The 25,144-nt window shown below is 33.0% G+C and overlaps 3 protein-coding genes across 4 annotated transcripts; 1 reads left to right on the top strand and 2 right to left on the bottom strand.

Moving 5' to 3' along the window:
• Positions 1 to 609: 609 nt before the first annotated feature.
• On the bottom strand, positions 610 to 1,065 carry LOC147064792 (protein NCBP2AS2 homolog). Its single transcript, XM_085957359.1, has one exon. The coding sequence runs from the start codon at positions 1,063 to 1,065 to the stop codon at positions 796 to 798; it is 270 nt and encodes an 89-aa protein (XP_085813485.1). The 3' UTR covers positions 610 to 795.
• On the bottom strand, positions 610 to 9,821 carry MED9 (mediator complex subunit 9). Its single transcript, XM_085957358.1, has 3 exons — positions 9,568 to 9,821; positions 9,333 to 9,429; positions 610 to 1,236 (listed from the first exon to the last, which is right to left on the bottom strand). The coding sequence occupies exons 1-3, from the start codon at positions 9,675 to 9,677 to the stop codon at positions 1,096 to 1,098; spliced, it is 348 nt and encodes a 115-aa protein (XP_085813484.1). The 5' UTR covers positions 9,678 to 9,821; the 3' UTR covers positions 610 to 1,095.
• A 262-nt stretch (positions 9,822 to 10,083) lies between these two features.
• Positions 10,084 to 24,935, top strand: Mrgn1 (Mahogunin ring finger 1). Of its 2 annotated transcripts, XM_085957638.1 has the most exons (13): positions 10,084 to 10,275; positions 10,370 to 10,488; positions 11,204 to 11,451; positions 11,786 to 11,973; positions 13,715 to 13,872; positions 14,569 to 14,811; positions 15,333 to 15,476; positions 15,944 to 16,111; positions 16,478 to 16,603; positions 18,978 to 19,275; positions 20,501 to 20,631; positions 21,188 to 21,275; positions 23,002 to 24,935. In XM_085957638.1, exons 1-13 carry the CDS (start codon positions 10,188 to 10,190, stop codon positions 23,169 to 23,171), a joined length of 2,169 nt encoding a protein of 722 aa, XP_085813764.1. In that variant the 5' UTR covers positions 10,084 to 10,187; the 3' UTR covers positions 23,172 to 24,935. The 2 variants fall into 2 exon arrangements, with proteins under 2 accessions (XP_085813764.1, XP_085813765.1); XM_085957639.1 differs by lacking the exons at positions 15,944 to 16,111; positions 16,478 to 16,603 and having other exon boundaries at positions 10,101 to 10,275.
• The last annotated feature ends 209 nt before the right edge of the window (positions 24,936 to 25,144 follow it).

The following is a 25,144-nucleotide window of genomic DNA, read 5'->3' as shown; positions in this document are numbered from 1 at the left end:
TACCTATAATATATTTTTATCGAATCTTGGTGTTTAATTGTATTGAATTCATTAGTGTAATATGTATCTAAATTCACTACTTGCGCTAATGAAATATGTGATGTTTTATGTTATTTGAATAAAAATTAAGGAGTGATATCTCATTTTAAATTGTTTTTTATTTTAGTCTTATTTTAGTTTTTATTTTACTAATTCCGGATGCGCATTCTTTTTATAGAAGTCATGTCAGCAGTGGACGAAACCGAGGTTACGTCATACACAATGCGATTAAGTTTGTTGTTTTTCCTTATTTACGAAAAACATTGTCAGTTTAAAAGAAAAGAAACATTTCCAAAAAGGTGTGAAAGAACACGGCATAATATACTACAAAGCACAAACCAATTTGTATGATTTTTCATTAAAAACTTTTTTTTTTAATTTACAACGATTTACGTTCAGTCCTGCCCCGAATTACAAATATAAAATCAACAATTTTTATACAATATTCATTTATTTGCGGACAGATGCATCTTTGTCTGGACTAGGCATAATAATTGTTTTGGAATATTACATATAGTAAATTAAGATGATCCTGGTAGGTCATGGTCATGGTCAAAGGAAAGAATTAAATGTTTTATCTTGATTTATTTTGACAAACAGGAGAAACTACACAACTGACAAATGGTTTTAAATACGGAAAAATTGTAATTACAAAGCTATACATTTTTATACAAGTATCAAATTGGGGTGTATGGACAATACCTAAGCAATTAATTAATTTATGTTATTACTTTAGAAACTATTTTTGGTAATTCATCACTTTAATTTCTTATCGTTGTCTTTAATTTGTTGTTTTGCATCCTTCAGCCCTTCAGATAGATTGGCTCGGAAACGTCTTAAAAATGAAATAATCCAAGTAGAACTTATTTTATCAGGCGGCGGTATGTTCTCTTTTGTTATTATGGTCTGCGCCCGATAATAAAGTGAGACACATAATTGGGCCGCTCTCTTCACGGGATACGATTCAGCGATGCGCTGGACGAGGCGCTCATTATTGGCGAGGTATTTCAAAAATCTCAGCGGCATTTTGGTTTCTATTTACACTATGTACTCTAATTATTTGAATGGTGTATCGAATGAGCACATATTCCTATATTTTTGTAGCAGTTCACGCTTCAAGTTTAACTGACTGCGGAGAATTTCAAACTGACGGAGTTGTTCCTGTTTATTAAAATCAATCCCCGGCAGACGCCTCACCTGAAATCAAGAAACGAATTCTAAATTAACATAATTAACTTCCGTGGTCCAGTGCGTAAGGCACTGACCTCTCATCCGGGGGCTCTTGGCTTGACCCGGTGAAGTCGCAATATATTTATGTGATTGTCTCAAAGCCTGGGTGCTTCATTGTTTCACTACAATACTGTCATTGGGTCTCATGACTTGTAGTGTTAAAAAGAATATATATATATATACATTTATATGTAGGTACATACTTATAGATTTCATATTTATAAAATAATAAATAATATTTAAATATGGTCAGGCTCAACCCTAGTATATTATTCAATATTGTATGGAATGAGGCTTCTATTCTTAAATACCGATAAATCCATAATTAAACACAATGTGTAAAACTTGTGTTTCAAGTGGAGATAGTTGGTTTTATCATCAGGTTCTTCTTTCTATCTTCTTGTATCTAAAAAATATACTCATTTTTATAAGCTGATAAAACATTTATTTCAGTAAATAAATTCAAAATGGTACATAATTATTATTATTATGTACATAGTGCTTATTAAAATATCAGCTTATGCCCTAGTCAGAAAGAAAGCCCTAGAAAGACTAGAAATATTAAATATGTCTTATCATACAAGATGTAATAATCTACAGAGTTAAAAAACCCGCCATATGAAAAAAATGTTCAAAAACTTGTAAGAAACTGATTAATTAAAATGATGACAATATGTTCAATTAAATTTTTCTTATATTTTGTACATATTGCAATAAAGGGTTAAACAAGAATTAAGAGTGGCCACATTGTTCTAGTTTGAAAATATAAGATGAAAAAAAGAAACTTAACAAAGTTAAAAACAATCATTTACGCTTGAAATAATATTGAATTGTGGAACCATCAGTTTTTGTCAATGGATGCCTTATATAATATAATATGAAAAAGAATGGTTTAAAAAATCACAATGGTATTACTGTTATATCATATCAAATAACCTGTCACATTGGACTACTTTACTTATTTTTGTTTTTTTATTGGCAACCAAAACACAGGTTATTAATATTGGAATAACAAAATATTATTTATGTTACTGTGTCCAACTGATTAGATAACCTTTCATCCTTCATAGATTGCCTGACAAATTACAAATTTAAAAAAAAACTTATTATGTTGTCAAAATCAATCATAATACCGGTAGGTTGGATGTTTATGACAATACCAATCATAATATTGGAGAGACAATGTGGGAAGGTATGTCAGGTAGCTGTTGCTGGGAAACGACTGTAGGTTAGCGGCGAGGAACCGGGTGTTGTGGAGACGGAGGATTGAGGAGGCCAGGGGTGTAGTGCCATCAAAGAGGAGAATCATAATATTTGAATAAGTATGTAGCTAATGTACAGGTCTATAATTTTACATATTATTTAATACCAGATGGTACATAGTTCATTAGTCGAATAATGGGAATGGAGACTATTAAATCTACTGGATTTGACAGTGCAAACAGAAATTTAGTTTTAATAATAAACAAAGTGATGATAAGTTGAAATGACGGTCATATAAAACTTCACCAAATTTGTATTGTATCATAGTGTTTTCACCATAGCATAATACCTACCAGTTTAATTTATATTTCTATAAAATAATATTCTAGAAAAAAAAACACAATTAGAAAGACCGAGTGGGACTTACTTTTCAAACACATATTATGTATGTTTCTGAGTTTTTTCAAAATTGTGTTTTTTCTATAACTAATAAAGAATCGAAAATTCTTAAACCTTCAGTATGGAATATTTTTTTTTTATAATATTAATACTATCGTCCGAGGATACTTGATGGAATTTCAATTCTAATGGATTTAAAGTATGTACCATTCCATTTGAGTAATTTTTTGCGACCCGGGATTCGCCTTTCGGCATCTTCAGGCACTATGCACACTGACAAACGAATACAGTTAATTCCTGCTTATATAATAAATTATTCCAATAAAAGTAGGTAAAAACCTTATTACCTACCTACCAAGTAAAGGACAACTCAAATGGTATGGTACAAAATTTAAATCTATTAGAATTTAAAATAATATTTGAGAGGCCATCCATGGACTGAAACCGTATGCGGTTTAGATCCGTGTGCCATACTAAACTTATGATTTTTGTCTATGAAAATATATTTTCACTAAATGCGTAAGTGTATGGTATAAACGGATACGATCAGATGCTTATAATATACTTTGTGAAAATATATTTCCATGAACAGAAAAGATAAGCTTTAGTATGGCACACGGTTCGAAACCGCATACCGTTTCAGTCCATGGATGGCCTATAAATAGCCTTTCTAAAAAATAGATACTGATGACTTAGGTACTTGATGAATTTGAATATAAATTCTAATTGATATAAAATTTATAATATTCTATTTTAAGTAATTTTGTTTTTAGAAAAATTTTGGGAGGAATTTCTCTCGAGAGGAATCCACAATTCCCACATGCGTCAAAACATTCAATCAACAACGGTATTACTGTAACTAAAAAAAATATGTTAACCATAAATTTGATGACGCAGCTAATGTAAAGAACATGTTGCCTGAAAAAATTATGGCAAAGCATGTTAACTTCAAGTTTTACATGAAAATATGCCATAATTTATTGATTCGGTCTTCATAGAAAAATGCAGTTAACATATTCAACCATTGGCGGCTTAATCCGGAAAAAAACTAGCAGGTCAATTTTGAATATATTATTTTAATTTGCCTTTTCGTTGTATACTGAAAAGACGTATTGCAAATTGACTTTTTATACATTATAGAAGAAGTGCTAGAAATTGTTATAGGTAGGTACCTACTTACCCTTCAAAAAATGTCCGTTTTTCATAACACCAACCCATCGTTAATCGAAATTGCACACAACGCGTTATAATTTTTTGTAAATTAGGTCCACTTTTCTTTCTTTGCTTTTTGAAAAATCATCAATCACACGATTATAAAAATTGTCTATTTTTCCCACATATTTTTTTTCAATACTGAGCATTGCAAGAGCGGTCAGTCTATCTTGGCCCATCGTATTGCGTAGAAAGGTTTTTATTCTTTTGAGAGTGGAAAAACCTCTTTCACTTTCAACTGTTGTCATTGGTATGACGCAAATAAATTGGAGAACTTTGATCGACTCGGAAAATGTTTCGTTGAAATTATTGCTGAGTAAAAAATGTAGAAGAGAAACTGCACTATTAGCGCCATGCAAATCATCTCGTTGATAAAACACCAATAATTCATTTTTTAACTTGATTATGTTTATTTCTTCTAACAGTTTTACCAAATTTACTTGACGTGTGGGAAAATTATTTTTAAAATCAGTGTAATTTTCTTTATTGAACAAATCGGATATAATGAGATGATCGTTGGATGCGAATCGTGCTTCCATTTCCATTATAATTGTATCACAGACTTCAATTGCTACTGCGTGCGTACTAACTGCTTCACAAAAATGTTATAAATCATTAAAAACCAAACGTTGTGTGTATATATGCAATAACTGCACCAAAAACTCCTTACATATGATTAAAATAACCAAAGGCATTCGTCAAAACCTGTCAACGAATCCGAACCGCATACACAGTTGCGTCTTGAGACCAATTATCTAGTCAGTGTTATCATTCTGTTTCATTTAATTAGGTGAAAAAATCTTTTGTCTCACACTCGGGCATTGCCGATATTACAGTAATTCACGCACCATTACAAGCTTCGATCTCGTATTTTGTGTTATATCGATCTCTGTCTTATATGTATGAGAAACGAGAGAGAAAATTTAAAAAAAATATTCAATTTGGGTCAATTTTCAGATTGCCGGCGAACACAATATTTTTGTTCGAGGAATTATCGCCCAAACAAAAAAAAGCCCAATAGACTGGGTCGACACAATATCGCGCGCCCTATAATTTCAAATCCACCGATTATTATTAATATTATTATATATGACATTGCACATATTATTAATATTATTATGTCGATTGTAAGGTATTTATTTTGGCAGGTCAATGACCGAATGACCTAAGCAGGGCGCCAGTGTATTCAACACCTAATAATATTTAGTTTAATATGTTGTGGCCACTTTCGAACAATAAGAATTATTTCACTGGAAAGAGCATTCAAAATTAAGGCTAGTACATACCAGTGGCGAAGGGTGGAGGAAGACTGTTAAGATCCGCCAAAGATAGTGCACATTAAACTTTGTCAGTCATACCTATTTGTTTCCATTGAACTAAGACTACAATTTACCGATGGTGTTGGTTAGTTTTTAAACTTCAATTAAACCCTGCGAAAACCAAGCCATAATAATATATAATAGTCAAAAAATACTCGTCTATCTATAAAATATCTAAAATTATGCAATTAAATCAACTTTAGATATTTTATTGATAGAATAATGTTTTTTATCTATTATAGTTTGGTTAGGCAGGGCTTAATGAATTTAAAAAATGAACCAACAATTTAATATGCGTAATATGTATTCTTAATTCAATGAAAACAAAATAAGTATGAATGCACTATTTTGTCGAATCGCCCATAACACACCAAAACTATTATGATTTGGTATGGGACAGGGTTTAATTATTTTTAAAAACTAACCAACACCATCTGTAAATTGTAGTCTTGGTTCAATAGAAAGAAATACGTATGACTAACAAAGTTTAATGTGCACTATTTATAATGGATCTAAACAGCCTACCTACACCCTTCGCTACTGATACATACTATAACTCATATACGACAAGAATGTTGGCATGTTCTGCCATGGGGTTTTCAAAATTCTAATTGGATAAAGAGTAAAGAAAACATAATATATCAATAATTCGCACCGTGAGTGTAAAACCAAGGCAAGTGCAAAAGACATATTTTGCATATATTAGGGTTTGAAGTCTTCGTTTTGTAAGGACAAATAGAGTTTCTAAAAAAAAAAACATAATATTTAGTTTATATCTAGGTACATTATATTGCATGTTCTTTCAGTTACCTTACTTTTACAATATCAAGATTACGACTTTTGCAGTTGTTTTGCATTTAATCTCGAAAATGAAAAATTTGCAGATGCCTTGGTTTTACACTCACGGTGCGAATTGGCCAGTGTGATAAATCTTTTCATTATTCTGTTAAAATAAATAGCTGAGGACACTCAATGGGGAATTAAAATGCTCATAGATTGGTACTTTTATTCTTCCATGCATGACTTTAGCTTTTTGAGGTCCATGAACACACACATAATTATTAGGTAGTCAAATTGATAGCAACACTGGTCAATACATTGATTTACCATATGGGGTGGGTTTGACGTGTACATAGTTCTCAACCTATTAGTAAAGAGGTTTTATATCACTAATGGCAGTTAAGTCAAAACTGCAAGTGGGATTTTTGTCTCCCTCGTTCTAAATAATAGCATTGACATTTTTCAATTGTGATCAGCTTAGATGCAAAGCCTACCATTAATTAAATCTCTCATTTTACCAAAGTGCTAGAGAGACTGTATTTACTCAATATCGTTGATTTTTTTTTTTAAATGGCCCGTAATTAAGTAATTCACATTTTTTAACGTAGAACTCACAATGAATGTATACCGCACCAGTTTATGCAATGTAGGTAATACAATAAAAAAATATTGGGTACAAATAATAAAAAAAATAAACGTGCTGCTGTTTTATTTAATAAAACGCAATTTTTTTTTGGTAATTGTGCCACATGAGATTTTATATTTTTTTTTTTTACGAAAACAGTTTATATCATGTAGACAATTATAATAAATACCCTTTTCTGTCAGCGCATAGGCTCTTCAATCCAATAATTGTTTAACAGCTTAATGTCCGCGGACTCGTATTTGCGTCCTTGAAGTACGTTGTTTGCTGTCCGTGGACGCGTATATGCGTCCTACGTCATACATTACATTCTATTGAAAAAATACTGGGTTATAATTGAGTTTGATTTCAAATGTCGATGATAGATGGTAGTGTACACATCAACGTATTATTTAACAAAAAATAAACTATTATTTTTACTAAATAGTTTTGTAAAACTAATCCTAGATGGTAGACTAACGTGTGTGAGAAGAACACGTGCCTTTTCATAATAATGTTTGTATTTTTAAATTTTGCTGGTTTGTGTCTCTGCTTAGCGAGAGAGTGAATTCTCACACATATTTATTATACGTAATACATACAAGCAGTGGATGCTGGAATGCACCTTGGGGCCTTTGACTAAATATCGTAGTATTGGTTATTATTACACTATACGTAGTGATTTATGGAATGGGCCACATGGCATTTTTTATGGTGCAGAGTCAGATAACCGAAAACAATTATTGACGTGTTTATAGGGAAGTTGATAATATTATGACCTATTCAAACTTAGTGGCAGGGGTTCTGAACATATGTTTACGAAACAAATAAAAAAATATTTCTTTGAAATTTTTCTAAATATGTTCCATCTCCTCCGCCCCTTTTGAGGTGAATAAAAATAAAATTTATATATTATATCATAAAAGATTAGCATGAGAAGAGCAATTTTCGCGATGTTTTGACCGATAGTTCAAAAAGACTGAATACAATTTACTTATATAGATTGTATAAAAACTTATAAGACACTACCCAGATTTCTTTAATACCTACTAATAAGAGTAATATGAACCTATGATTTCTCAGAATGACTGAAAAAAATAAGGAAACAAACTTACATGGGGATGGGGTCGAATCTGCAACAGGGATGATTTGAGAAGCAGAGATTTTTAAACTTTGGGTATTTATAATATGATATAACATTATCATTTTTGTTCGATAATGTTTGTAGCATGATTTTATCGTCATTCTTATATTTTTATTAGATATTATTGTGGGTCTATGCGGGCAGATAATACTCACAAAAGATACAGTATGGGTAGGAAAACCTTTTTTTTTCCACTTCCTCATCAAAACAAATATGGTTTCAAGTAAAATAATCTATTTACAGCTAAATTCTTGAGAATAGTGTACTTTTTCGTGGTTTAAATCGTTCTAACCATCTGGGTTTCACCTTTCGGCATCTTCAGATTCAATATAGGTCTATCGATGACGTAAACACAAGTTGCAATTGTGTATTTACCAATCAACCCATAAATGATAGGTGGAATTTGTTATAATCTATAATATATTTTTTTATGATTTTCTAAAATACTTGTATTCTACAATTGTATTTAAAGAGTTCATCCAATTAAATTCTCACACCTATGATCATAAAAGCAAAGAAAACAATGTGAAAAAGTAGATTTTACATATTTAAAAAAAAGACCTTTTAGTAGATTTAAGTTTTTTTCACTACACCACATAAGTATGCAACCCACAGATATAGAACCACTGCTCAAATGGCATTGATTTATGCGGCGAAGTATCTGGAAGCCATCAAATCAAATTTGGTTAAGATATCTCAATTGGTTTACAAGTTATAGTGAATTTAGTGAAATGACAATTTTTTGCGAATTTTTTGCAAAATCGCCGGGCCGCCAGGTGTAGTTCAATGAAAAAACATGCGGACATTAAGCTGTTTTAATTAAAAATTTGAAATATTCATACATTTTGATGCATCATTATCACAAACTCATACCCCGTTAGACGTGCATGGATGTACTGTGCACAGTAAGAAAAAGTATGGGGAAATATGTATTTGGCAAAATTGCGTGCATAAATCAAACAAGATTGGAAGATTCCAAATTGTGATGATTTATTGCGCGCAAGTAAGATTATTTCCGATCTACGCCAGCGCAGTAGAGCGATAGGGGCAAACATGCCGGTAAACAAATGAACCACTCATTTTGAGCTCCGGTTTTCAATATGAACTGTATAAAATGACAACATCGCGCCTCGCTTACTCTTGAAGAATGAGATTGCAGAGACAGTCAGCACTTTTACGTGTAAACAGTTATTGTCATGACAGTTTAAAATAAGCACAATTGCCGACAGTAATTCCATGCATGTGTACAGGCACTATAAGATTATATTACTTAGGTAATATTAGGTTGGGGTAGGTTAGATTAGGTTTGGTTTGGTCTAAAAAGAAAGTTATAAAATCTCATGACGGCAGCTGCGGAACATTTACCAAAAAAAATATTGTTTACCTGTGCCCTGGCGGAATCCAACTTTTTTTGCAGTTCGAGTACCTTCAAACTGCAGTCTTGAGATTCCCTAGCCTTGTCTGACACATCACGCTCCACACTGCAATTTAATAGGTTATATAAGATCTGATTGAATGTTTACCAACAAGCCAAAGTATTTCAAATCTAATAATAACTAAATGCGCAAAAAACATTCGGTGATTATTTGAAAACGTCAATTGAATGAGTGGAATCTTACCTTCTTATTATATCGTAAACGATTGGCAAAATCTCTATATCAACTTCCTGAACCGTTAAAGGAGTGAAATTATTTGGCTCATTGTTCAGTTCATTATTAACCGAATCCATAGCCTTATCCCATATCAAATATAAAAAGGATATGAGTTTTAATATACAATTTAATAAGTATATCAACAAGAAATAAATGAAAATAGGTTAGTACCGGAATACGAATTGACAGGTTTGGTTGGCCGTCGGCTTCGTTTGGTTACTGTTGGTACCAGTGTGCTGTAATTAATGTAGCCATAATACAACCTAAAATTGCGTCGGCACTCGACTCGTATAGTCTAGAAATATTTTTATGAAATTTTAATCAAAAAATATACACATATCGACATATCACACTAGTCTATTATAAAATTGTGTTTTTATAATTGTTATTATTATAATATAATATCTCTAAAATAGTTACTTTTATAATATTGTACCAAGTATTATTTTATTGTGAGAAGGTGTTTCGAGGAATAGCAACATTGCTGTAAGACTGCCAACATTAGAAAAAGCCATAATATTTAGCTCCGAATGACGTTTTAATCCATTCTTAATTATTTTATATTTCTTTTGTTGTAAATTTTAATAATGGGAGCTCTAACCAGCAGGCAAAATGCAGGAGTAGAAGAAGTAGATGTTATATCTAACCATGCATATAAATATCCTCCAAGATCTGGTATATACTATTTCAAACTTGGCAGAAATAAATTATTTTCTGTGACATTTTAATTGACTAGTCAGCTTCAATATGCCCTTGTATTGTATTGTAGGAAATTACTTTGGAAGTCATTTCATAATGGGAGGAGAGAGGTTTGATACCCCCCAGCCTGAGGCGTACCTGTTTGGAGAAAACGCTGATTTAAACTTTTTAGGAAGTCGCCCCACCCCGGTAATATAAATATTGTCAGTCGTCTGAGAGTAATGAATATCATTCGTTATTAGGTTCATTTTCATCCCAATAAACAATTAAACTACAATTATTTGTTAGCTAATGCGTCAATAATTAAAATGTATGAACAGACCTACCTACCTAGTTGAACAGATCCACGATTACAATTTATAGTATGTGCACTCTATGTAAGAGATAAAGAGTTTAAAAAGCTTCTTTTCTATTTCTACCCCTCTATTCCAGGTTAAACTAGTACGTCATACTTTTTTATTGACTAAGAGTTAAAAAAAATAATGACGTTGATGTGTTTAAAAGTAAAATGATAAGTAAATTATCAATCTAATCATTATTAAATTATACGTAAATATTGTGTTTTATTTTAATTAACAGGTCTTTTTTCCGAGAGATACCAACATAAGTTGTCCACTGTTCAAATTTAGAACTAAGCTCATCACCAAATAAAACAACTAAATGATATGCTAAATATTAACTAATGCCCTCACTCGGTGGACAACTTATACTGGTAGATATGTCTTAACTGTTATTATGTACAGTAGGCGATCGGTAATCCGGCGTTCACCAGTCCGGCACGTCCAATAATCCGGCATTTCCGATAGGTGAAAAAATATGGGTGCCGGATTACCGAGCACCTACTGTACTTATAATCAATATTGATTTGATGTGGAATGACTATAATATTGTGTTGTGTTACTAGTTTCCCTATCCACCCCCTCAAGTGAACGAACCAACGAAGACTTTGAAGAGTTTGGTAAATATAAGGAAAGAGTCCCTTCGGTTTGTCCGCTGCGCTGATTCCATCGGAAAGATACCAGAGCACGGTGAAAGTGACATCTTGAACAAATCCACACAGTTCAACATCGAGTTCACCTTCGATTGTGATTCACGTTGTGCCATCACTATATATTATTTTTGTACCGAAGAATTCACTCCAAACGGTGTCATGTAAGCATTTAACATACCTATAAACAGTAATTTTATAATATGTAGTCCAGGGGTATATGTAATTAAATAAAGGTACATGGGATTACCGGGTGTTTTGCTTGAAATCGGGGCAGTGATGACACATTGTTTGTAAATAATATTATTTTTCAAAATATAATTATACTTCCTGCACAAATTCCATATATTTAGATATCAAGTTCAAATAAGTAATAATAAAGCAACTAATAAATTGCTATTTGATGGATAAAACCACTTTTTAAAGAAGAGCATCCCCAATCCCAAAAGTCACTACACGCTACTGGTTTTTATATGTATATATTTTTGCTGTTTTCAGTTATAATCCTCGTGATGAAACCATGAACTCTCACACATACCGTTATAAACGAGGTGCTAACCAGCAATTCTCTCAAGCCACTCACATATTTGATCCCAGTAAATATTCCGAGGAGGATCTCATATACAACTCAGACAAGGACATGTTTCCAATAGCAATACATTGTGTCGTGGAAGATGGACCGGATGGTATTATTTGATTTAGTATTTGTTATTAAGTTTTAGGAAACATTTCGTTATTTTATAATACGAGGGTTGTCCGTAAAATATGGTCTCCAAGCCGCTGGAGTCGCGAGGAACGTTTTAATGCAAGATTCGGCAACACTGGTGTGTAGCTTGGTTCCCTGTCTACAAATCCCTACAACTCCGAGCTGTCTACGACGCTTAGTCTTGGTTTGGTAGCCGTTCGCGATGGAGCTTCCACTCGCCACTACCGCCAGGTGTGAGTTACGTTTTGTTATTGTTTTTTATGTGCTAAGGACACTACGAATTTATCGACAGTTATGTGAAGTGTATGGACATCAAAAACGTGCGAAAATGGTGCAGAGGGTTTAAAAACAGACATACAGACGTCCATGATGTACAGCGTGCCGGACGGCTATCGGTTTCAGACGAAACGATTGCAAAAGTGGAGAGGGTAATGCTTGAAAATCGACGGGTGACGATTCGGGAGCTGTGCAAATTGATCCCGGATGTCAGTAAGACTACTATTGACAAGATTTTGACAGAACATTTGCATTATCACAGGGTATGTGCTAGGTGGGTCCCCAAAATGCTCACCGAATATCACGATCCGACCTCATCAACCAATTTGGATGGGATAACGTCACACACCCCCCCTACAGCTTGGACCTAGCACCAAGTTTAGTGATTATCACCTTTTTCCTGCGTTGAAGTCACACCTGGGTGGGACAAATTTCAGGACCGACGAGGAGTTGAAAGAAGAGGTACGCTATCTGCTCGCTGCGGCGGGAGAGTTCTATGACACGGTTATACGAAAAATGCTACACCGCATGCAAAAATGCATTAATCGCAACGGGGATTATGTAGAAAAATAGTAGAAAGTCCAGGCTTTCCAACAATGTATAATTCATTGCAAACAATTATTGTTTTTCTTTGTGAAAAAAAATTGGAGACCTTAGTTTACGGACCACCCTCGTATTATTCCATATAATGCGAGACTTGCTTAACTATCTATGCATTAGCATTAATTCATTCAATACTTAGATTATAGCGTATGAACGCCAAGAAAATTTTTCTTTCTATGATCGAATCATTAAACAATCAAACCGGTTCAATATTAGTGAGCATCATCAGGCAAAGTAGCAATGATTCTGTATTTGTGCTTAAGAAAAATATGAAATAGGTGGTGGTACTGGGTACATCTATCAATCATTGAGATCCTGATTACAGTGTTTTAATTTTTGTCGAAAGAACATTTTAAATCTATCGTACGCAAAGATGTTTTTTACAAGTCATCTGTAGAGAATACGTGATCTATAATCAATCGTGCCTGGTCACCATGAATTTTTCGTATTTTGACAAACTGGTGACGGCAACTATATGAACTAAAGTCACAAACGATACTCATCCCAAACACGCCTTCCAATTTTTGCAACCGCACGTAGAGTTTTTTCCAAGCGATAATGCTAAGGCCATTCTGTATGCATCAGTACTTTAATGTACATGTGATTTGTGAATATTATATCATAATATAACATCAATTAAATTGAATAGTTGGCGAGTTGCGATCGTTTCAAGTTTATATCTGCAAGCGTGTAAAATGTAAAAACATGACTTCCGTCTCGAAGTTAATTCTAATCGATGTTTAATATTTGTCCCGTAATGCTTAAAAGAAAAGATAATTGACAAGTTTTTCAATTGTTTCTCGATTATCATTGATTTATATTCTTTCAATGATTTTTTTCAGATATTCGTCAATCACACTCCACCATAGCGGTAGTAGAGAAACATTCAGATGGAACTTTTGTGCTTAAAGCTCTTAAGCAGAAGCTCTATGTGGATGGTCTGTGTTATTTATTGCAAGAAATATACGGCATAGAAAATAAAAACGTAGAAAGCAACAAGGTATAAGTTTATTCTACTAAATATAATTATGTATTACATTCAATGGTTTATCTAACCAGAACTTTTAATCTAGTGTATATGTAACACATTTACAATTTAATCACACTATTAACCGAAGTTAGTCCAATGGTATAAATGAAAGTTGAAGACAATTGATGGAATCAAATACATATAAGTAGGGAATAAATGTAAAAGATAAATGTACTGGTCGTCTATTTATTTTTTCTGCTGCAGAAATACAAATCAATATCACTGAGTAATATGCAACCTTTACAAGTGTATGAGATTGTCCATGTCAATTTGATTAGAAATCCAATCAAATAACATGGAATACGCATTAATTGTCAAGAAAAATTCTACATACATATTAGCAATCAAACATTTAAAGGATTTTAGGCTGCCTGTGGTTCATGTGTTGTCATACCTTACCTGGTCCTATTTTCATCAGTAAAAGTAGATGTTAAGGTTTCGCTCAAAACATGAATGAAGGATCCACAAGTCGAAACACTTTATAATAACTTTCATAATTTATGTAAGTGTTTGTTTTTATAATATAATGTCTTGCCATCAAGTATTAGCAAGAAAAATTTTTTATGTGTATAAATTATTTTTTTTACATAACAAATAAGTAATATATAAGATGCATTGTTATAAAACAATTGAAAAATTGCTTTCATTGCCATCTGTTCTGTCCAGGGAAATGGCGACGAAGACTCTGATGACAATGGTAGTGAATGTGTAATCTGCATGTGCGATGTGCGCGACACCCTCATTCTCCCGTGCCGCCATCTCTGTCTCTGTAATTCGTGCGCTGATTCTTTACGTTATCAGGCCAACAACTGCCCTATTTGCCGGGCCCCTTTCCGTGCATTGTTGCAAATCAGGGCACTGCAAAAGCAGTCAGGACAACCGCAGCCTTTACCGGCAAGCCCACCCGATGTGAGTAATGTCCAGACTATTTTTACTTTGACAAATAAATGAATAGAAATGGAAATAACCTCCTTAAAGCATCGTGCAGTAGGCCATTCGGTGTGACAGGTCTAATAATTCATTTATAGTTTTGCTGCTATAACACCTTCAAAATTGTAATAATATTCTGCATCAAATGCAAATTCAAGACAATATTTTAGTAAACACAAAATGTTGTACAGTAAAAGCACCCACGGTGCCTGTGACTTTTACAAATTATGCATGCTGTATTTTCAATATATGTTTGATCCGGTGCAAGGACCCAATGTGTTGGAAGAATGCCTAACAAAAAGATTTGATCTGTGGAGGTCCATATGCTCCGCTAAGTAGTGAAATGATAATTTACTTTTAAATCGTGTTCTCTTGAACCCAATATTTGAAGGATTCATTGTGTATGGTCGTAACCACATTATGATGATGGTTGATGCGTTTTTTTCTACTATATACTCATAGCAGACACACATCAAAGATTATAATGCAATTTATTACAGGGAAGTTCAGAGAATATTCCGGCCGGCTATGAAGCAGTGTCGTTGATAGAGGCACTAAACGGGCCGGGTCCGGTACGGGTGGCTTTGCCTCCCACTCCGCAGTCTAATCATCAAACGGCCACCAATGCCAGTCCAGAGGCAGATGTAAATATTGAAGAAACCTTTAATATTTTTATTTTACATTTCGTTTTCGCAATTAGTCAAAAAACCCATCGCTGCTGGTCTAGGGATCTTATACTCTGATTAAACCCGGCCATATTATCGTACATTAACTTAATGCGTCATAGGAAAGTCTGTCATGCTTGTCAATCCATTGAAAACTTATCAAGGTATTGTAAATTGAAAGACATTCATATAAAGTAAGATTGAATGTAATAATTTTATTGTAATATTTTATTCATTTTGTTATACAGTTATATACTTGTATGGAAATACTTCAAAATGAAATTTATAGTAAAAAACAATTGTGACATATTTTCCTGGGTGTGGAACAAAGCTTTCATCTTCTGTTCATGAATAATTTTTTGTTTACGGAGTTTGGTTTTTAACATTTTTATTTTAAGTGTTTATATTTTGTTAATTCATCTTCCTCACCGTGTTTCAAATTTTAGGCGGCTGAAGCTTTAAACCGTTGTAATCTTGAAAGGCATTCTTCAGGAAGCATCGGAGGCAGTAACAAAGTGAAAGGTGTTCAAGGAGCCACCTTTAAACACAATCAAAAAGATTTAGAAGGGAAAAGTCCTCGAGACAGAGCGCTCGCTCAAACAAATACACCAGAAGTAATAAATTTCTTTTCAGTGTGTCAACAAAATGATTAAAAATCAAATGCAACGATTACGTGGTCTATAAATAATTTGTGCCACGTCTTTCAGTGCTTCTCAATAGTACATTTTAATTACTATTCATCATGTTTTCAAAACTTTGTCTAATGAATTCTTCTTGATAATCAGGACGCTCATTTTATTTGTCGAATTAACCTAAAACCATTTATATAAAATTTTCTATATACATATTTACTCCATGCTCATGCAGATTTTAATTAAACCATTAAAATTCTCCATCTACTCGACATGCTTACCACTAATGCTTTTTATAATGCTACAGGTTTAGCAGAGTCTTAAATAACAATGCATGTATATTTATAGTTCCGTATGTCTGTACTATTGGCAAGGGAAGAAGAGAGTATTAAACCCCTTAACATCAAAATGGCGGTGACACCTTTATCGGTTGGCCAAAAGACAAAAGCCGATGTTACTAAAGCCAAGAACTCAGTAAGTCAATATGTATCACTTATACTGTTCATGACCCAATTCAAAGCAGGAACGTGTCATTATATTCTAGTAGCCTGAGACGAAATCTATTTTAGATACATAATGATGTGTCATTTGGGGTAACTTAAGCATTAATAAAAGAATATGTATTTAATGATTGTCCCGTCCAGAAAAATGATATGGGGGATGATACTATTATTTATAATTCAATAAATATTATAAACAGGAAGTACACAAAACGCAAGCACTGACAACACAATTTTAATTTGAAACTCATGTATTCAAATATTATTTTACTGTGACAATTTTATTGTGAAATAATCGTCTGCACGTGCTGGGTAGTGTACGACAACACCCTTTAACCCATCAAGGACCCTTTAAACTCACCTGCCCCGCATCACACTCGGTCTTAATCGAGCGTATCACGAGGCCCTACGTTTGGATGTGAATCATCACCAGTTGTTTACACCTGGTAATCTCTCAGGAGCAGATACCCAAGTCTTGGCTCTCAAATGAGCTTTGAGTTTAATGAAAAATGTAATTTAATAAAAAGTGCCATGAGAGAGAAAGCACGGAAAAATAAATGAATTTAATGATATACGAGGTACAAAAAACAATATGGACAAAACTATGTGAAGAGATCTTCACGTCCGCAATAAGACGCCGCAAATGTTTTAAATAATTGGCCTTTGTGGCGACTAGGTTGGATGGCCCGATGGGCCCAACAGCTGGTTGGCCGACTTTTGTATCTCTTCCCTCTCTGAGCACATTTTCGGACGAGACGGAGGGACCCAGAGGATGTGATGTGCATCCTGTAGTTCTCCGCCACATGGACATGTTGGCTCGGTAACAAGTCCAAGCTCGGAGAGCTTGGCAGCGGATCCACCATGTCCTGTCAAAAACTGACTGGTGGAGTGGTCAGGAGTCAATTTGGTTATCTCCAATAGAAAGAACAAATATGTGTGCCTGCCCATGGTAGAAGCATCCTACTTTCGCTGCCAGGTCTTCGATGCCACATCTAGCGCCATAAGATGTATTGTCCGCTTCCTCAGGGATGCTTTTTCAGTATCAAGGTTTGGAGGCTAGGTGAAAGTCACCAACAACAGCCTTGTCACCTTTGAGGAGCATCGTAGTGTACAACAGTCAGATATGTCTTGCTACAGAGTTTGGAAAGTCTGCAGCTTGCCGGTGCCACTGATACTGCCGCTCTAACCTCACCTACTGCTTGCTGTGCTTCATTGCTTCCACCGTGGTGGAATATACTATTTCCTCATGCCTAGATACTCAGCGCTTCGATTCTAGCAAAATTACCTGGGCTAACAAACAACCACTAGTGGGATGCTCACTTATGAGTAGCTACGACCTGTGCAATCACAAAATAATGGTTATTGTGTCCATTTGTGTTTTCCACACTCTGTTGTCTCGTAATTTAGACATGCCGCATTAAAAACAAACATTTCATTTAATATTGTAAGTTATCCCAAATAACAATATCTAATTAGTTCAATACAGTATGTATTGCTACATGAAAGTTGTGAAATATCACATGTTACTGTATTTTGAATTGGGATATGAGTTTCATTATATTTAGTTTATTGTACATAATATTTAATTTACTATTATGATGGAACGATAGCCACTGATATTACTCATACAAATATGTATGCTGGCTGCCAAATGATCGCAGAAGACAAAAGTTGGAAAACTTTACATATATTTTCTATTAGGTAGGTATAACTTTTATAATTTTAACAGTATGATACTATTAATTAAAACAAAAAAAATATTATATTATTTACTAATCAGTATCTATCTATGGTGGTGTGAGTCATTAATTACATGCTTATTTCAATAAATTTAGAATTAGTTCATAAGCTACCTGGTTCCAAATTATTGGAGGATTTAATGCTGTTTTATTATTTTTGTGATTTCATTAGTCATTCGCATATTTTATGAAATTAACAATATTTTACGTGTCTTCTAAGTGCCAGTGACAAACCTAGATACAATCCTTTGAAAATAATTACCTTATGGGCTCATTCATGCTGGGTTTATATAGATTTTTTCGCCAAGAGTTTGTTAATATAAATAGGAATTGTACGGATTTACCATTAGCATCTAACATACCCTGTTATACTATTTAGTCACTGTTTTTAAATACTCAATATATTTAAGAGGAAACTTCAGTGAAACACAAAAAATCGTAAGGTTTTGAGATACTTTTTCACACATCAAACGTGTAATGAATAAAACACACTAAACAGCCTTAAATAATAAATTGGCTAACCTGGGACTGTGTTAGAAAAAATATTGATTGCAGAACACATATTTGTCCAAAATTCCTGAGTTCTGAAACAAACACTAAACTTTTCAGATTACCGATGAGTATAGTACAGACGATTTGGAAGCTGATAGCCAAGAAGGAGAAGGAGAGGTGGAAGTTGATGGTGAAGCTGATAGTGATGCGGAAAAACTGTCTCTCCTCTTGACAGATGCCAGTAATGAAAATCCCAATAATCGAGTCAACGGCGTCACCAAAAATGGACCGGTCACTGTTAGTGTTACGAGTAACGGTCCTATGGCGGTCAATAAGCTGCCTTTGCATTTGGAAGCAGTCATAGAACCTATCGATGATACCGATACAGATGAACCTGAGCAGCTATCTAGCGCATGTAAGTTTACATATTGAGGGCTCCATGTCAACGACATAATAATGGTATCAATTGGATTGGATCAAGTGACAATTTCAGGAAATAGTTATTTTTTAAATACTTACTGTTGGTTAGAACTAAAAGATCGATTATCACATTTTAAAAATTATTAAGTTGAAAGCAAAATATGTAATGATGAAATTGTTTCAACATATTGGTTAAATTTATGTATGTTTTTTTCTATTTTTCTTGTCACAAACCGGATATTATTGTTTTTTTTTTACAATTCCAAACATACATTTCTGTAGGGTTTGGGTACCTGGACGACATTCATTTCTCTACCAATATGTAGACAAAAAAATGTTAGCAATCACTGCATTCATCGGTCCTTTGGCTTCAGATGTAAAGTTTATGGAATCGCACTTAATTCAAAACTCCCTCAAAAGAACATGGATCTCTATTGTTGCATGTTTGATTATCCTTTATGTAATTTTAAGGTTTTACTTGCACCTTGCATTATTTTATTTTTTTATTACTAGTTCTGTTTGTAAAATCCAGTCAGTAAATTTATGGAGGTATCTATGATCTTAACTATTATAGAAGAATCAACTTATTTGTATAAAGGACAATATGGCCCAAGTCATAATTTTTACTGTGTGAGTTATACTCGGATTTGAAATCTCAAATAACAATTTTATTAACTGAAAAATGGCTCAAGCCAACTTTTTATTAATCAAATAATAAAATTATAATATGTTGAATGTGAATTATTAGGTATGTTCTGAATTTGGGAGCCATGGGAAAATCCTGATGCACGCCGTCGACCGAATAAACTCATCTCACAACTCATATTTAGTATTGTATAAAAATATTTTTATATTTATAATTTTAAATTTTGAATTTAAAAATAAGTCCAATTCAAACATCTGAACAGCGTGTCTGCAAAATAAAAAAAAATATCATATTAACATTAGATGGAATTTGAATTTATATCCATTAGAATTTATAATAATATGAGTTTAAAAATCAGTTTGGACTGATTTTTTGTTATCTACGTCACAGCAAATCACCATTTTTTTTATGTATGGCCACCCTAGTACGTAGTTTCGAAAATAGTTAGCTGATTTAACATTCATCTTATATTACATAGATAGAGCTTGGCAGAAACACCGTTAACCCAAGATGGTTTAGATATGTAAATAAAGTAACACGGATTGTAATTAATAAATAATACCATCAATTATAGCCGTTGGAGGACCCCCATGCGCAGCCGAAAATGAAACAGGGGCACCTGCGGAGGATTCCGATTATTTCACCCCCGAAGATACTCATACAACCATTTTGACATCTCCCAACCATGTGCCTAATAATAAGCATGTGAGTAATTTTACCCATATAAATCTACCTTTAAATCTTCTATTTTGTCATTGAAAACAGGAATTCTATGTTTTCGGCGTTTGTTTATTATTTTAATGTTTGGAAAAAAGGTTCAAATACCACAATAAGTTTTCAGTTATGATTTTAATGTAGCCAACCAGTCTTGTTGTGAAAAAATAAACCATTTTAAATGTCGAGTACTTTTGATATACTTACTTCAGTCATATATTATGTTATACCCGTGAACCATTATTAATGTGTGTAAATTGCTATTTTTAGCATTTAGCACATTTTGAGATGTTTTCTTTTTGTGCTAAATAAATAAAATAACTTTGCTCGGATGCCTTGGATGAAGAAACCCATCACAGCAAAATGCTTCATTTGAAATACACAATATTATACTCTACAATCTTCATCAATGTAAAACAACCACAAATACATATTTGTATTACTCGGAAGGTTTTTTACAATTATTTTTATATTTACTATGTAGGTATTGTGTTGATTCTTTTAGCACTATTACTGATACTTACCATATTATGATTATTTTTGGTAGGATACTGTCGGGAACATGGTATCTATTAGTTCAACTGAGAGCACGCCTCAGAGATGGGCCAAACCGCACCATGTTACATCATTGCCAGGTATTCATTCAAATTTTTGGCATGAAGGTGAGAGGAATGATGGGTGACGTGAGGAGTTGATGATTATGCGTGTGAAGAACTCGGAGTCACTACTTTGGTAGTGGAGTGAGATAGTTCTTAGAGATTACTAAGTGAGACTATTGAGTGAGCTATTTGTTAGATTGTTCTAGCTTTTATATTTAACCCAACACGGTTAAAATAAATGCTTACACAAGTATCCCAGGCTTTTGGTGAGAAAAACTTTTAATATATTAACATTAATAAATAATGTTACTGAGGTGGAAAAGTGCTTTCTTACAAGAAGTAATTTGACTGAATTTTGTATACAAGAAAATGTATGTAATGAACAAACTTATTTTTCGCCTTTCTCACCGAGTCAGCGTTCTTCAAAATTACTGACGGCCTGTGAATCATCAAATAAATAAATGATAATTTAAAAAAAAAAGATCAGTGTGTGTACTTACGTACGTGTGCTAGAAGTTATACTTCTTTGGCGTAACAAAATAAAATAATCGCACACCGCGTTAGTCAAAATTCACATCAACCAAAAATATTCAAACAGTTAGAAAATAGTTTTCACATAAACTAAATATGTAATACCAAACAAAAGTAACATACCTACCACACTTAAAAATATTAAGCTTAGTTTTGACAGCTATTCACATATAAAAAGGAGTAGGTACAATTCACAAAGTGAAAGAATATTTTTCACCAGCTATGGTCACTATGGTCGGCTATGATCACATCATTGCGCGAGACGTCATGTTCAGATCTGTCAAATAATAAAGTGATATAAGATAGAATTGATGATTTAATAGCCCCATATCAATAAAAACTAGAATAAAGGAGGGCCGCTTATTGGAGTGCCGCTGGTTTATTTCTAGACAGTTTAAGTTATATCACTAAATAAATTATTTAATTATTTCTCGGTGTTTTTATTTTATTTTGGCCAACAATAATAAATTCGTTTCCTAGGTAACGGAACAATTCTCCGTACATATAATAATAAATTCGCTGCCTAGGCAACAGAATAAACTATAATATTATACTGTATAATCGTCACGATTGCATTATCATATTGTGGAAATCGTGCTTTGAATCCAATCGAGCTCGATTTTATTCATGTGAAAGAATAAATTATGTGTTGCATGTCACACACCAAAAATACACTCTGATCTGATTTTCCAAACGCGCCTAAAGAAGTATAACTTCAAAAATGATATTAATTTGAGAATTATTTGTGTGTCATGGTGCACACGGATCCGTTGACAGGCATGAGTTTATAATATTAGATGATTATTAATAATATTATTAATTAATTTGCTTGCATTATTTACAGTGTTATTAAAGGCTTGAATCTATTTATTTAAACGCCTCGATAACAAGTTGATGTAAAAAAAGTACTCTTGAAAAACTAAATTTTAAAACTGAATTTGAATTTATGAAAAATTGCATGTAACAAAACTCTTTATTTTACCTTATCGTGGACATTACAAAAGGATCATAATATTTTGCGTATCGAGTTCGATGAGTTTTGTTAAAATTGTAATATTACATTAATAATAAAACATGATATGCAATATTTATTAAACTATGTGGATTAAGTACTGCATATTGTGTTTATTTAAATTAATACAATGTCCCCATTGAGAATTGGCAGTTAACACCATTAAAGAAAATGTAATATTGCATAACAGAATTAATTGTTTTTTTTATTTTATTCTAGGAACACCGCTTAGCCATGTGAGCAATAGATCTTCGGGCGATTCCTATAGCTCTTCCTCCTCCACGAGACAATTGCTGGCGAACCCCAACACGACCTCGGCCGCGACCAACCCGACGACACTGCACCACCAGCTCGCCGCCGTTCCGCAGAATATTAATTCTGAGAGTTAAATTAATATTTATTCGGGCCTCTTCTTGTATTCTTTGAAAATGTCATCCTTTATCAGTGCAGCTGATCGAAATACTGCAACTCGTCTTATTTTAGAATATATTTCATAGATTGTAACACCTTCGACAATCTACAATGTCACGTGAATAGATGTGACGCAACAAACTGAATCTCATGATACATTCCAAGTTAGGGTAGTTTTTATAAAATCAAGTCAACTGATGGATAATTTTATACTCCTATTATTTTGTTAATTTATTTTGTATGTGTTCTTTTGTACATTATGTATTATAATTATTTCTTAGTATGTAGATAGTTGATTGAAATGTAAGTTAAACGGGGGGGATATGGTAAGGTGAATTATTAATATTGTAAGAATAAACTCCATATTATTATGTCATAAATACGTGCATAATATATTGTGTAAATGAAATTATTTGCTTTATCTATTTATATTTTAGATTTATTTGGAATATCCTATAGTATAGGGTGCAGGCAACCAGCCAGTCCAGGGCAGTTTTATAAATTGTCCTACTTTATAAATCTGTGTGAAAGGAAAAAAAGATAAGAGTATGTAAATGGAGAATTGACTTAATAAGATGTCAAATTAATTAGGGATGAGTTATCCAAAACTTCTTTTTGCTCTCCTGAAAAGTAGTCGTTTTATACTTATATCTCTTTACCTTTCACACGCTGAATTATTTTAGGATAATATTCTTGTGGCTAGCTATTTTCATTCAACGTGGTTGTGATTTAACAACGCTCCGGGATGATCTGGTTATATTGTAGTCATTATAATGAAATATTATTTATAGGTAGATTTCATCGACAAATCAAATCAACACCCATATCAAGGCACCCTTAACCAAATTAAAAGAAAAGTTAAAGTTGTCACCCAAGATATATGAATAATTACACCACAAAGAAAAGTATGTAATAGTTTGGAGCCTTTTTATGATTTTCGGCTTGCCAGAAAAATACTATACAACTGATTTCAACGACTGATAGTGTTTTTGTATGTATTGCTACAAGTTTTTAAACTTTATCGTTGTACAGTTAGAGAAATCGTAGTTTTATAGTGAAACTTGTGATGTACAAAATTCATAATATACTCAAAAGAATAAACAATAAACTTTTCTATTCAAAGAAATGAATACCATGATATGTGTAACATCATATCAGAATAATATGTCTCCGTGGTCTCTTCCTAATACCCTTCTCAAATAAATGTTGCCGGTGGAAGCGTCCATAGACTAATATACTATATACTAGAAGCGTCCATTGAAGAGTATACTGAAAATAACTGATCAATGAAGAAATCTATACTACCTACATTATGTACTATTTTTCTCATAAGAAATGCATTTAACTGGTGAAGGAATTGCAAAATATTGTTTATTCTATATACTTATTATAAGAATGTATTATTTTTAATTTTAAGTGAATAATGAGTTAAATGGTCAATCGAATTTCCAATATTTTATATTAATTGGCATTTTCTCAGTAAAGTTATGCAATTATGTGCAATAAATTGGTATTTCACCGAACAAGTATTTATTTTTAATAATATAGTATATTCAGAAAAGAATTCCTCATTACCTGATATTATTTTCTCAGTTAAATAACTAACTAAATTGGCCCAATGTACCAACACTTTTAATAAGAATATTCCATGTTTTTCCATTATTATATTAAGTTGGTGAATAATTCGCCCATATTGTAATGTGACTTTATATCGAATTTTATTATTAAATAAATCATTGAGGAAACATACTTTTTATTTATTTGTATACAATATAAACTTTTACTGTCCGTTTAGCAGTTACAAGCAATTTGCAACACCCGATTATGATAAATTTCATAAATATAAAAATTATTTTAGAATCTGCTGCGTGCCCGCTCAGAATACCATAAATCCACCCCCCGTAGCATAGTGGTAATGCACAGGGCGCGATACCTAAGGGATAAAGGTTCG

Source organism: Rhyacophila brunnea, unplaced genomic scaffold (assembly GCF_057557595.1).
Source record: "Rhyacophila brunnea isolate RB1 unplaced genomic scaffold, BYU_Rbru_1.0 scaffold_7, whole genome shotgun sequence".
NCBI lineage: Eukaryota > Metazoa > Arthropoda > Insecta > Trichoptera > Rhyacophilidae > Rhyacophila > Rhyacophila brunnea.
The sequence above is the reverse complement of the archived record's forward strand: the minus strand, read 5'-3'. Positions and strand labels throughout refer to the sequence as shown.

Excerpts from the sequence above, each read along its gene's own strand:
- LOC147064792 (XM_085957359.1), bottom strand. The coding sequence starts at position 1,065 with ATGCCGCTGAGATTTTTGAAATACCTCGCCAATAATGAGCGCCTCGTC.
- MED9 (XM_085957358.1), bottom strand. The coding sequence starts at position 9,677 with ATGGATTCGGTTAATAATGAACTGAACAATGAGCCAAATAATTTCACT. Across the intron at positions 9,430-9,567 it reads GTTTACGATATAATAAGAAG|TGTGGAGCGTGATGTGTCAG; the intron begins GTAAGATTCCAC and ends ATTAAATTGCAG. Across the intron at positions 1,237-9,332 it reads TGGATTCCGCCAGGGCACAG|GTGAGGCGTCTGCCGGGGAT; the intron begins GTAAACAATATT and ends TCTTGATTTCAG.
- Mrgn1 (XM_085957638.1), top strand. The coding sequence starts at position 10,188 with ATGGGAGCTCTAACCAGCAGGCAAAATGCAGGAGTAGAAGAAGTAGAT. Across the intron at positions 19,276-20,500 it reads TGAGCAGCTATCTAGCGCAT|CCGTTGGAGGACCCCCATGC; the intron begins GTAAGTTTACAT and ends CATCAATTATAG. Across the intron at positions 20,632-21,187 it reads ATGTGCCTAATAATAAGCAT|GATACTGTCGGGAACATGGT; the intron begins GTGAGTAATTTT and ends TATTTTTGGTAG.